The 14,493-nt window shown below is 49.2% G+C and overlaps 1 protein-coding gene across 1 annotated transcript in view; it reads left to right on the top strand.

The window, feature by feature from the left end:
* Positions 1 to 14,493, top strand: part of ACOXL (acyl-CoA oxidase like) — a 306,567-nt gene that overhangs the window by 238,546 nt on the left and 53,528 nt on the right. Inside the window, exon 16 of the mRNA XM_045808789.2 lies at positions 9,739 to 9,809. Within this exon, the coding sequence (XP_045664745.2) occupies positions 9,739 to 9,809 (71 nt within the window). The remainder of the gene's footprint in view (positions 1 to 9,738; positions 9,810 to 14,493) is intronic.

Here is a 14,493-nt window from a genome sequence, read left to right as displayed (position 1 = left end):
AAAATCATGTGAGGAAGCACTAGGGCCCTATAATCATGAGGACAGCTGACACCTAGGGAGAGCTCAGTGTATCAAGCCCTGTGCAAATTGTGGTGGAAGGAGCATTCAATATCCCCTGCCGAGGCAGTGAGGAAGGGGCCACTGTCTATCTAATTTCCACCTGAGGAAGCTAAGCACAGAGAGATTAAGTAAGTTGCCCACTGTCACACAGCAGAAGGAGGATTCAAATACCAGCTGACTGCTGCTACCTGCCCACCTTGTGGGGCCGCTAAGTGCTGGTTGGATCTGAATCTGGTTGCTTAGCATGGCTAAAGGGGCAGAAAAAAGAAGCCCTCCCCGCCTTAAATATGGGAGGTTTTTTTTTTTTCCTCTTTTTTCCCCCCATCGTGTGATTGAAAAAGATACCTTATATTTGTACTGCAAAAATCCTATCTGCAGTCCTCACTGGCTTTACAGCTCCTGGCACCTAAGTAGTTTCAAAGTAAAATTAATCAGTACTCAAACTGGTAGGTGAAAGCAACACCAAGGAAAAAAGAAACATTTTTTTACTGCTGAACTCTGTAGTGTGAGTTTTCCCGCTAGGAATATGATTAAGAATAATACCTTCTAAACTGTGAATTAAAAATAGGGGTATAGGAACTCTTGTCTTATCCTAGCAAGTCTAGGTATGATTTTCTATTTTAAAAACATGATCCCACATCCCATATTCTAAAGCAAAACATATTTGCAACAAACATAAATTTAAATTTAGATTTTAAAGGACAACATGTTCTAATCTCACAAAACATTTAGCAAATAACCTTTGAGTTCACATGAGCCACCCACACAAAAACCAAAATGAACTCAGAAAAAACATAGAAAAAGCAACTGTCTGTTGACAACCAGATTTTCTTTCAGCTCTCAGTTTTTTTGTCTATAAATAATCTGTATGTTTCAAATGTGACCATTTTTTTTAAGGTGTCTCCTGGCATGTTCTCACTTCAATGTGTTTTAAAAACAAGAAATGACTCTGTAAATCATAGGAACTCGTGAGTTTTTGGAGGGGAGATCTTTAATATACATGGTCTTCAGATACCAAAAGTGTCACAATGAAACATTAAGATGATGTAGCCTTTCTTTGGGGCATCTGTTTATCTTTTATGAAATCTGGAGTTTGATAAATCACCAGAGATAAAAACATCATTTTTAACCTATCGTAGATCCCAAATGTCAGGAGAAAAAATAGGGCTGTGTCTCCTCTTTATGAATTTACCTCTCTCTTTGCTTGAGAGTTATGAGATTTTATTTGCAGAGAAAACATAATGCCCTATGAACTTGAAAATGATGGCTTTTACTCAGAAATGTGAGAACCAAAAAGGAAAAAAAAAAAAAGGAGCATTCGATCCTCTGAGATATAATCAAGTAACAAGTTTTAATATATACTTAAAGTGGCCTAGAGTGTTAGATAGGAAAGTAACCACAAGATAACTAACAGGAAGGTGTTCGTCAGTATATTCCCCTTCCTTTACTGACATGTAGGTCCCCGATTTGCTGTATCAAAATGGATATTGAAATCTTGATAGGGGAAGTTTATTTAACATCAGGGTAAGTAGAGATAGAGGAAACTGTTTATTGTTATTTTTTTTCCCCCCTGAAAAAGCACTTGGAAATTCTCTCTTAATTGGAAGCCTGGAAAATAAAGAAATTCCCACAGATTTCTAAAATTATAGGTGAAAAGTATTCTGTGCCCGAGAGTAGCAAGAAGCTCGTGTGGTGGAGACGGCGTCTAAACTCCTATGGCTGTGATCTCGAGGGTCCTAGCGCGTGAACCAGAATGTAAGCTAGTCACAAAAACATAACATGGCAGGGGCGCCTGGGTGGCACAGCGGTTAAGCGTCTGCCTTTGGCTCAGGGCGTGATCCCGGCGTTATGGGATCGAGCCCCACATCAGGCTCCTCCGCCGTGAGCCTGCTTCTTCCTCTCCCGCTCCCCCTGCTTGTGTTCCCTCTCTCGCTGGCTGTCTCTCTCTGTCAAATAAATAAATAAAATTAAAAAAAAAAACATAATGGCTGGAAAAAATGACTTTTTACAGTGTTAGAAATAGCCGTTTCTTGATACGTGATACAGTTTCTGGATGCAGTGAACATTAGAGTTCCTTGTCTCGTGCACATCTGAGAGTTCTTCATTCCTTAGAAGTTCAAGACAAATTAAATTTTAGGCAAACCCATTCTGGGCCATGGACAGGTGGTTGAGTTTTTCTGAAAATTGCCGCAAAAGGCTTTTGTCAGCAGTTGATTAAGGAGACACTTGGGTTCTGATCGATGCCCCAGAGATGCCTCAAGTCCCAGCGACGCAGGACCGATTACAGCTGTGAGCACTTGACTTCAGTTTGCTTTGGTCGTTCTTGCAAGGAACGTGAAGACTCTGTCAGTCCTAAGGGATAGGACTGAGATATTGCGTCAGACCATGGGACAAAATGGCGGGATGTCCCATGGAAGCTGAAGCTTGCTCCATCTCTCAAGCTCTGATTGCCCCACGGAGAACAAACATTTAAAATCTGGTCCTGCCCCACCTGAGTCCAGCACCTACTCAGTTGTCCTTCAGGAACAGTACAGGTGTTTCTCTTCCTTCCTCCCTTATTCACCCACCCTCATCCAATAAGCACGTGTTGAAGGCCTACTGTGGGCCAGGAACTGGGTTAAGTTCTGGGGATGAAAGATCCAGTAAGGAATGGCCCCTGCTCTCAAGGACTCAGAGCTGGATGACAGTTTCCATAGACCAGATGCTCTGGGAGAACTTGGGAGAGACTTAAGTATGGGGTTCACATGTTTCCCCATTAAGTGCCCAGCAAGGCGGCCAGCAAGGATGAGTAAGATTTACCTATATTACAAAGGTGGAAAGGACATTACAAGCAGAAGGCAAAGCAGAATGGGCAGCATGAAATTCATGATTTGCGAAAGCACTTGTGGTCTGGTGCGTCCGGAGGCAGGGCACACATAGGGAACAAGAGTGAGGATCCCACAGGCCTTTGTGGGCCTCGTCTGGGAGTTTCACTGTCAACCTCCACAGTCAGTGGGGCTCTGGGAAAGATCTGGAATAAGGGAAGGCATGGCCAGTGTGGGGCTGTAGGAAGTGTTTGCAGCTGTGATGTGGAGGTGAATTGTGACCCACGGAGGCCAGGCCTGGCTGTCCAGCATGCAGCTATGAGGAGACAAGCTGAGAAGCGGTGATGGCAGGCCTGGCGTGGAGGGACGCTGTTCTGGAGACGTTACAGGAGCCTATGGGACCTTGAGAGTGATGGGAGGTGAAGGCTGAGGTGGGAGGAAGCGCTAAGGGTGCTACAGGGAGGCCTGGCCTGTTTCTGGCACCAAGGTGGAGCAGACAGGACCAAACCCAGCCTGGACATGCGCAGCATGGGGGGACCTGGGGCCTGTGAGTAAGCCACCATGATGGGGCCGAGGACATAGAGATACCCAAGTCCTGAGCAAAGCATTGTGTTAAATTCAGAGGTGAACCCCTCAAAATGGAACATCAGGGTTGATGGTGCACCCCAGGCAATTGCTCATGGCTGTCATGTCCATTACCTTCCTGATTTAAATGCTGTATCTAGAGTCCACAGCTCTTGGTTTTCCAAAACTGGTCAACTCCTCTTCATGGATCACTGTGGCGCGGGGGTTGTGGGCCATGTGACCTCCAGCTGAGCATCCATGTTGGAGTTGTCTTTACAACAAGGGGTCTGCAGGTGGATGGGGCAGCCCCACGGGGAAGGCTCTCCGCCAGGGAGAAGATCTGGCAATAGTGGCCACCACTGGTGTCCACCTTAGTAAGGACCCCCTGGCCATGATGAGCTGGGGGCCACACTGGATGAACCAGAGAGTGCCCCATCCACCGTCGGGTGGACGGTCTCCCCACACATGGGAAGACTGCAGGTTCCAGAGAGGGGGAGTCCAGAAGAGTTGTGCCCTCATCTCTTGCTGAGTGAATGGCCACGTGTGCCCCAGGCTGAAAGGACTGTGTCTGGCAAGCCAGCGGCCAGTGTGCTTGCTCCCTCTTGTGACTATGTGCCTGACCTGAGCCAGGGGCCACAGCTGTCTCTCCTTTGAAACCAGCTTCACAGGGAAGAGCCTGGAGAAGGAAGATCAGATGGGCATGCCATGTTCTGCCTGCTCTCTGGAATGGAGCATGTGAGCCAGGCTTGGGGACCAGGCAGTGAGCCGTGGCCTCTTGCCTGGCATGAAAGTCCCCTGTGGGCCAGCTCCACACCCCTTCACCACATCTCAATGGGTAGGAGGCTAGATCTGCCCCAACTGCTAGTTGCTAAGAAGTTAAAAGCCCCCACTCACCCTTCTTGTTGATTCTGAAAACAAAGGTAGAGTTCTTTCTGCAAAGATGAAGCCCTTTTTTCTCTCTTTCTCTCTCTTTCAACATTTCCCTCTTATGTTGTGATGAATAGGTGGGTGGGGGACTTCAGAGGCCTGGAATGATAGTTCTACAAAATGAGCTGAGAGCAGGCTGTCACACACGTGAGAGGAGACGGCTGCGGACAGCTACCAGCGTGCTCCACAGAGTCAGGGTAGGGCCCCTGACCAGGAGCCTCGGGTGGGCGCCCAGTGAACCTGACCCTCAAGGCTCCCAGGGAGACGCAGAACTGAGCTGGAGATGTGGACCCGCCGCTGCCGTGGGTGCCAGGGAAGCCTCAGCAAGGAGGGACACTGCTCCCAGAGCACAGTGCCCAGCCCCCAGGGTGCTCGGCTGTCACACTCCTTCAGGTGGAACCTTCTGTTTAGGGGCAGATGTTAGCCTCCATATTTCTGCGGCCCCTAAGAAGAGGCTGGTTTCCTTATCTTTGTTGTGAAAGCCTCCTTCTCCTGCCAGATGGGAGACGCAACTGGGACCGGTGTCCTCTTTCCAGAGATAGATGGAAGCGCCTGGCTTTGAAGAGTTTGGGTGAGCCTGTGTTTCAGCATCAGGTCTTTGTTGTCGAGCACAAGCCAGCCCTGCTACGTGTGGGGCCCAGGGGAAGTGTATAAAACAAGCTGACAAAGTATTGAAGAAAATATACTCTGTCCTCCTGCCTGAACAAATGTAGCTTCATTCATCCAGAAGGCCAGGCTCCAATTTACAATTCTCAGACTCCGGGAAGTTTTGTGAACCCAGCGGCATGGGGAGAAGCATCCGCCCTGCGGATCCCTGACTGTTCCCACCCCCAGACCCATCCCCCACTGTGTGGATCCTCCAGTCTAGACACACAAGGTCTGTGTCCAACGCTGCCAACAGCTGCCCCTTGGCCACCCCATGAGTCTAGGGATGCACACAGCAGATGGAGTGCCTTCCCAGGGAAGAGACTGAAGCTATGAACTCAGGATCCTGGGTACCTGGAGAAGTGGGGTGCAGACTCCAGACAGGTACTGCCCCATTGCCCCGTGGGGAAGGCTGCAGCCAGAGGGATGGCCGAGCAAGGCTCTTTAAAGCTTGGCACCTGGGGCAGGACCCCAGTTCTCCAGGGCCCTGTCATGGGGATGGAGAGAGAAGCTGAAAGAATGTTCTGAGACAGGATTTCTGAGCAATACAGCCCCCTGTGTTACCTTTAAGGTCACTTGTGCCTATTAACTTCGCAATAGTTCCTCAATCTTATAGCCATATTTCAAAGGGAAACGTAAGTTCAATGCTACTGTGCATTTGGTCTGTCTTACTTTCCCCCCTTATTTGCATCAACATGTCATAATGAAAGATATTCTAGGTACAACCATTTCCTTGTTTTAGGGATCTCCCGTGTTGCAAAGTCCTGTCTACCTTTCAGAAATGGCCGCAGGGGTGAGGCTGTCATACCTCACCTACGAGCCTGCGTAGCCCATATTCACAAGGGGAGATACGAGTATTTCATGCTGGCCTGTAAGTTTTTTCTCCCAAACTACCCTTTTCTTACTTCATTTCCTTACTTCAATTTCTTACTTACTTCATTTTCTTACTTCAATCGGGTCACTGTTTTCGAGGCTCCCCCCGCCCCCACCTCAAAGCAACTTGTTATCTCAAAATCTGTTTTTCTCCCACTATGGTCAGGCCCACGTTTCTGTCACACAGAGTGGAAGGGTTGAACGAAGGGAACTTGACTGCCCTCAGACAGGTGGAAGTCTTTGCAGCCCCCTGCCAAAACGAACTGCACTGGGGAAGGGACACTTACGAGCAGTTAAAACAATCGATGTTGAATCCGAAACATTCCACCCGGAGTCTTTGAAGGAGACTCACGCCGCTGCCATGAGCCTCGCGCTCAGCTGCCTGCCTTCTGCTCATCGGGCAGTCAGCCCCCTGTTGAATCAGCAGCAGGGGTAGAGGAAGGTGGATACCACAGAGGCTTTCATTTTTAGGAGGTTGTTTTTTTTTCTTATTTAAAAGTTGTGGGGGCGGGAAGCGGGAGGGGGAATGAAATGTGAACCTTGTCGAGAAGTTTCTCAAGCAGGACTTGTCAGTGAGTTAGGCAGCCCAGGTGCAGTGGCCACACAGACCTGGTGGAGAGGTGCTGGCCACATCTATATCCCCTCTCTTCTTCAGGGTCTTGGTAGAAAGCAGAGTGGGGTGAGGTGAGTGGTAAGCCTGCTGTTGACATGAGAGCATATGTCGTGCTGACATCTAAGGCGAGGGGAAAACAGCCGGGAAATCTGTGTGCTCTCCTTCTGGTGGTGCCCAGTTGTCAAGGTTGGCTTTTGTTGCTTGTGTAGACAGGGCAAGAGGCGCTGGCTGGACTCATGAACCCGAGCCACCCAATTAGGGGGAAGCTCTGTCTGTGGGGCCTCAGTCCAGTTCCACAAAACGGGGTGGTGACTTTGGGCATGTTGGACACGACAGGCATGGACCAGAGTTCGGGAAAAGACACAAAGTGGTCTCTGGAGGCTCATTCCTCAGACAAGGCAGTGTGTGTGCACCTGTCAGCCAAAAAAACGATTTAAAGAGAAGAAGCCAGGTGTAATGAGTCCCACAAAGGTGTGAAGTGGTGAAGAATCTGTGTGATGGGGAAAGAGAAAGCTTCTCCAAGGTGCAGGGTGGGGGGCCAATGCCATGCTGGACACTGCGCCTAGGCCTCTGGCCTCTCCGTTCGCCCTCATGCCACCTCCACGAGACAGCGCCGGTCTCCACAGGTGACAGTAGGAAACTGAGGCTCAGGGAGAGCATGGGGCTCGTCCAGGAACACGTGGCTGGGAGTGGCGGTGAAGACCACTAGTGAGGTCTGTCTGACTCCGCCTTGACTGGCTGGGCCCAGGAGAAGGGTAGGGTTTGAGCAGATGGGAAGAAGACAGAGTGGGTCGTGTGATTGAGAACCCAGCCTTGGATGAACGATAGTGAGGAGCCGTCGGGGTGGGTACCGGGGCGGGAGGGGGGGGGGCTTGCACCAGGGAAGAGGGCCTGACATGCAGAGGGGAGGAGGCGCGTGCAGAGCTCTGGCAGTGCGAGTTCTCCCGTTGGGGCAACGGTGGGCACAGGGCCAGGAGAGCGGGACAGGGCATCCAGGTTGGGGAATGAGGCAGACGCATTATGCAGTCAAAGTGGGACCTGAGCTGTGGGAAAGGGGTGCATCGGGGGAGTTGTGCAAGAAGGGTCACCAGGCTCAGAGACAGGAAGTTAGAATCAGAGACCTGGGCCTACTGGCTGGTGGATGACAGTACCACAGAAATGGGAAAACTCAGGGAAGGGTTGGCTGGGCATGGAAGTCGAATGATTCAAAGAGACAGCTGCCCTGGCTGGTTGCCAGGTCTTGTGAACAACTACGTGTCACAGTGGAGTCCAGCCAGAGCCAGTTGGAGCTATGGCTCTGGGGTCACCACAGAAGAGGAGAGGTGAGGGCAAGAATCTAGCAGCCCTCCATGGAGGCAAGTAGCAAGTGTTTAGATTCCCATGGCCCGTGCTCAGGAAGATTCCAAGTCACCGTATAAACTTTTACCAAATGAAATAGGCACCTTCAAAAAGGTTATCTAAAGAAAACCTGGCACCTGAATTTGTAGATTATTCTTGACTCATTCTCAGACAATAGAGTTCAGCACTCTGTCACACCAAGACAGGGCTGATGACAGTGTTCAGGGGGAGGGGTTGTTGCTTCCAGACTCTTCCATGGGCGGGTGTGTTCTGAATCGGTGACAGCAAACGCATTCATATGAACTCAGCCTAGCTCAGGCTCTTACCTCGAGCTGAGTTTCTGTTGAGCTCCTTTTATGGGGAGAGTATCGTATTTCAGTTCTAAACACTCTTAAAATTTTTTAATTGTTTAAAATAATTTAAGATTCTATGTAATTACATTCGTTTTAGCCTGTTGATGACTGGATGGGCATATATATGTAAAGCAGGCAACACTGATCCCTCTGTGGGTTCTGAGCACATTTTGACTGGATCAGAGCAAACATTTAGACTTGGAAAAAATCATCAGCACAAGATACAACTGATAACAGTTAAAACTGCATAGAGTAATTTAGTCATAGATAAACACTGTCTAAAGATTTGTGTTTTATAGGTAACAGTGAACACAACACAAAAAAATTACCCAGACAATGCTTTCTTGATGAAAATTCATTCTTGATGATATAATTCTTTTCAAAATATCTGCATTTGTAAACATGACATCCAGACATCCTTGGGGTCAGAACAGTGGAATGAGGCTGTCCCTCGGTCGTGAGGCTGGGTGTAGCTTTGCCCACTTTTGTGGGCTCTGTGGAGGTTGGGCTGGGCCCCAGAGGTGGTTAGTGGCTTTGAATGGTTGGATGGGCAGGACTGCGAGGTTCCAGTGGAGGGGTGGGCTTTGCTCTGCTCCAAGGCAAGTGGTGGGAATGTGCCCAGTAGACGGTGATGAAAGGTTACAGCAGGTAGTGAGTGAACACTGCTTTGAGTCTAGAAATAACGGGCTCATCTAGACGGTTGACTAAGTTAAAGCCTTAATGCCTGTCAAAAGAAGTAGATTTAAATCTGAGGGTGGTAGGGACTCATGGGAGCATTTTTAAAAGTGAAATAATATAGTCAAAACAGTGTGCAGAGAAGGCAGTGTGTGGTTTGGTGTTTAGTTTGACCAAAATAAAAAGGGGGTGCCCACACAAGTGGGCTTTTGATGGGGGCCAGGCCACTGTGACAGAGAAAGGGAATGTGATTTCTGTAAATTGTCTAAATTAATATTCCTAGAGCTTTCATGCCCAATTTAAGTGGATCGTTAAAAGTATTTTTTTTGTGTGTGTGTGCAAGCTTTCCTGAGTTTCTCTCTGCCATTCTGTTGGAGAAGGATGGTTGGGGAAACATGGCTTGAAATATGTAGGGGAGTTTGGGGGATTTGCTTGAGTCAACACTGGGGGTCATTATCATGTTCACACCAAGAGAGGCCTTAAATCCATGGGCGTCACAACAGAAGACTGAGACAGAAAATCTACCGCAGCCAAATTTACAAAGGCAGGTTGTTCTCTAAATGGTGATCACATGAAACAGGGATATAGTGTGGTCTTTGGGGGACCAGCTGGTCATTGGTGGCTGAACCCAGGACCTCCTGGAGGTTTAGGATAGAATTCTGTTGATGGTCATGACCCTGTGCTCTGATGTTGTAATCCCACCTCACAGTGGTACAGAAGTCACCCACTCTGGGGACAGGGGGAGCTCTATCTATCCTATCACCAGGGAGAGAAGGGTCGTAGAATGCCCCCCTGTGTCTGTTATAACTACCGTGTTCCTCTCCATACCAGAGGAGCGCGGGGGCGGAAGGGAGGTCCTTCACCTTTCCTGTTTCTTCCCTTCCAGTTACGTTAGAGCAATTCTGCCTGGCAGTGAGGAGCTGTCCTGACCAAGAGGACCAGGCTTTGCTCATGAAGGTAGGTTATCAGACAAAGTACTGATTTCCTTAAAGGCTCGCAGCACTTTTATTGCCCTGAGGAGAGTTTCATTTTTACAAGCAGGAGTAAATTTATCATCCCTGAGTTCTGTGCTCCGCGGGGATACACTTGTCATCGGTGGGTAGGAGGGTTGCTGGTTAATGAGCCCAGCCGCCGTCCGTGGGGTGCAGCAAAGTGACAGGAGAGTGGGTGTCAACTACTGGCAGGGAATCTATTTAATTCTCCAGAGAGCTCCGTTGGTTCTAGTTAAGCTTATCTGACAGAATCTTGATTCTTTGAGCAGATTTATGAGGCTTGGCCAAATTCCATGACTCTCACTGTACTTTTTAATTAAGACAAAGGATTCCGTACGTTCTGTGTCTGCCACATCCTCGCTTTCGTCACCATGGGGAACGCTACACAAATGAGACTGTTCAGATTAACCGCTGGAGTGGGCATCTTATGTCATAGATTCCTTGCCCTTGAGCAGAAGACAAACTTCACTCCTTCCGGGTAGCAGTTGTTTTATTTCCTTCTGAATGACAATGGAGCACAGGTGTGGTATAACCTACATTTAGGTTGTACAGCGAAATGAGCCAAAAGTGTGGGAAAACTTGGCTGGTAGCCTGCATGAATTTAATGAAAACTTTGTTTTTGAAGGCAGAGAGCGATAAATACCACCAAGTCACAAAGGCACACAAACACCTTTCCACCAATGACTAAGACTCATGTTTTCACCTAGAAACTATACTTAGAGTGACCTTGAGACATACGCATTTCCATGACGTCATTTCAATTCTGTACCATCAGGAAACTGTGTGGTCCAGGAGCTGCATCTCTTACCTCAACACCATACCAGGTGTCCTCCAACTTTAGAGATGGGTGGAAAAAATAGGGCGTCACTATAAGGGATTTCCAACTCATTTGCCTAAGGTGTGATATTTTTGGTCTGTCTTATTTTTTTCTAAGCTTTCAGTGATGTTAATTCTATAATAAAGAAGGGCTGATACCAAATGGTTCATTTCTCCACCAGAGTCCTAGGTATGATACACTGACTTTGAACGGCATAAAGTCAGGCACATGAGCTTTTCTCAGTATTTTGAGGTTTTTCACACTTAGCCCTCGGTCGCCTGATCTGATGCCTATTCCCCAAAGACCTTTCCTCCCGGGTACAGGCTGTATTTCTGTGGCCCTGAAGCAGCTCTTGGGCCACAGAACTCACCTCTTGACCCCCAGTCACTATTCAAGGTGTCGAGGGCACGGAGCCTTTTGCCCCTTCCTTCCTGTTCTGTCTAGTGTTGGTTCTGTGTGCTGAACGCGCTCCTGTGTGCTGCTGGGTACTGCTGGTGACTTGGGATGCCCCAGTGACTCTGAGCTTCTCCACGTCTCTAGCGAGAGGAAAGAGATCGCACCAAAATCCTGCTTCTCCTTCTCAGTTTCTCACCTTGCTGCTGACTCTCCCACCGCCCCCAGCCCGGCTTCTCTGGAACGTGGGCTCAGAAACTAGCAGGCGCAGTGGCGGAGGAAGGTTAAGATAGCCTGAGGTGTCCCGGGATGTGCATGATCTCCAGTAACTTTCAGTATTTTCTGTGTTCCCTGTTGGCTTCTGCAAAATGTACTAGGGTGGCCGAGGACGATGTCTGTGGGTGTTTTCTCAATATTTGCAGGTATTTGAACAGGCGTCATCAAAGAAGTTTCACTGAACAAAATGTGTGCTCAGTTCATATGTACTGAAACTATTTTATGATTTTTTTTCAGGGGATTGAGGTTTCTAATGTCACATATCAGAGGTACTACGTGGGTGTGACCATGGTGTGCAGGATTTTTGTAGATGTTATGTGGGAGAACTTGCTCAGGGTGACAGGAAATCATTTTGACTACAACCAGCCTACAGTCCACTATATGTTTACCGGGGTGAGCTATTCACATTGAAGATGATCGGCAACGAACTTCAATATTTAATTCAACTTTGTTGGGCGAAAAGTTGTTGGGAGACAAAAACTGTAGATCTGAACCAAATATGCTGGGTTTTTTTTAAATGATATTTGCATGCAATGCTGTCATATCCCTACATTGTCACAGATAACTGAGACCTCGGGACAGTTATTCCATTCAGGTCTGTGGGTGTGCTCTATACACAGACTGTAAGAAGATGCGAGACATGAACACGTAGCCAAGCCAAGGTCAGATACCGGTTGAGCCAAGGTTAGATATCTCTGGAAAAACAGAGGCAGGGTTTGAGACTTTGGAAGTGGCAGCAGTGAGAGCCTTCATCGGACAACCAAGAAGAGTAGGGGAGGGAGGAGAAGTGACTCCCCACCGTCACACCGCTAGTTAGTTGGCAGACAGCAGAACTGGGACCAGAAAGCCAGGTCTCTGGAGCCTCAAGCTGGGCTGCTTCCTGGGACCTCCATCCACATGAGTAGATTCACAGAAAAGTCTACCACCTCACCCCCTCCACCACACCAGAGCCGCATGGGAGGTCAAACTGCAGTGAAACCACAAAATCGCTCTTGTGGCTTGTCTGGTAGAATCGCTCTCGCGGCTTGTCCTGAATCACACCCTCTTTGCTAAGAGCACCATAAGCACCATGAGAAGGAAGGGAGCCGGCTTCTCCATGACTCAGTTTCCTCATCTACCAAGTAGAGGTCAGGGCTGTTGCTGACTTAGGGTGTTCCCACCACTGCAGCCCTGTGAAGGGGCTAGGAAAGAGGTGCCAGGGGATAAGGCAGCTGTCATTAGGATTTGTGTTTTTGTGTGATTTCACTACAATTTGAACCAAAGAAAAGATTTCAATTCTATAAATTACTTATGTGACCCCATTCATGTCCTTACCTACCTGTTTCTTTACTCGTTCTTAGTTCTACTGGCCAATTAGTCTCTTCGGTCCTCTGCAGTCACTGCCTCGGAGAGCCGGGTTACCCCACAGTTCCACCCACCACTCTGTGGTGGCTCCAGACCTCTGCTCCAGCCCCACTGCCACTCGGGCCTGCAGGTCTGAAACTCACGCGTCTTCGTCCTCCCTCCTCAGCCTCAGATCTGTGGCACAGCCTGGGACTCTGCCTGCTCTGGCGTGGCCATGTCACAGGCAGTGCCGTATCAGTCCTCTGTGGCATCTTTCAGAGCCATCCCTTTCCGTCTTTCCCAGAACAGAGCACCTGGGCCTGACCCTCCAGGGGCAAGGCTGGTCCCCACGCTGCTGGGATCCAGGTGCCATCTTGGGCTGGCTACTTCTATCTCTTTTAGCCCAGTGTCCTCTTGTGGTGAAAGAGGAAATGAATTAGATTACCCCCCAGAGACCCTTCCAGCATCCTCACTCTGCAAATCTACGCCTGGACATGGCCAACAAGCCTCTGTCTCTGAACATGCTTGAGAATGGGCCAGCCTCGACTGCCCGCCTCTCTCCTTCAGGCTCAGCAAAATCAACTTTCTCAGAATCCCCTCTCCTACTTGTCACTTTTCTGGATTCATTTCCAGCCATAAATCAAACTCTCTCTCTCTCTCTCTCTCCTTTGGCATAGGGTGATCATAGAACTTATCAGCCAAATCTGGCCTTTTTTGAAAATGAACAGGGGCACCACTAAAAATTAAACTTGGGTGGCTGGCAGAGACCATGACTATCCCAGGCAAACCAGGGTGTTTGGTTAGCCTATTTTTGAATCAAATCCAAAACCCCTCCCTCAATGGAAGGGTTCAAGCTTGCCTCATAAGGCTTCACTCCCAAAGTTGGTCCAGATGCTCTTTGTCCCCACTGCCCCCACAATTGTCACATCTTAAAAATTGTGCCCTCCTTTCAGTGATGGAAATTGGCAGGAAGACAGACCTCTTGCTGCCAGTCGGCATTTGGACCTTCATTTTCTAAATCAAACATAAATGGTCACACTTCCTCATTCTGTCCTCCAGGGAGTTTCTTACACACCTGGCAGCGGTCATTTCCAATTTGGGTAGAGGAGACAGCAGCCCCAGCAAAGATCCTCACTAGGACAAAAACTTCCTGAGGCAATCACCTGCTGGGCCTCCCCGCTTCCCTCGGAGAAGCAGGAAGGACGTTCAGGGGAAAGTGGCCATTTCCTGGGAAATGCTCCTCCCCCAGATCCTAGGAGACAAGAGCTCGTTGAGGAAACCTTGGCTGAGGAGCAGGGCGGTAGAACCAGCCTTCCCCACTCCAGGGATGCCGGGCGAGTGCCTGGAACGTGCCTCACACTGCAGCCCCCAGCGCAGGCCTGGCTCAGCCTCTCTGCCTCAGGGCTCTGGCTAGAGGTACCATGTGAAGTTCAAGGTAGCCCTTTCTGTAGGTGGGGTCCGCCATCATACCACATCTCCTGTAGAAAACAGTAAGAAGAACTGAGCTGCCTGAATGAAAAGAAATAGCACATCTGGAATCTTGGCTCCCCACATTGCAGACCTTTGGCAGGGCTGTCGCGCCGGCGCCAGTGATGCCCCAACCCACCCTCTGCGGGGTGCTGGCAGAGGCGGCGGATGATACCTTGGTCTGAGGACACAAGCAGAGTGGTTGTAGTATCTTCGGGCTGCCTGGCTGGCACGTGCACGGGCCCATCGGAGTTGGTGGGCACAGTTGCCGGGCGCTGAGGCTGAGGTCGAGAAAACCTGCCCGGACGATGCCCCAGGAAGGCTCCATGGACCCGCGGTGTGCTGGGCTGGCAGGAGTGCTGCCAGAAGCTTC

The sequence above is a fragment of the Ursus americanus genome, chromosome 7, assembly GCF_024610735.1.
Source record: "Ursus americanus isolate L20-20 chromosome 7, mUrsAme1.1.p, whole genome shotgun sequence".
Classification (NCBI taxonomy): Eukaryota; Metazoa; Chordata; class Mammalia; order Carnivora; family Ursidae; genus Ursus; species Ursus americanus.
This window is presented reverse-complemented; position numbering and strand designations above follow the sequence as displayed.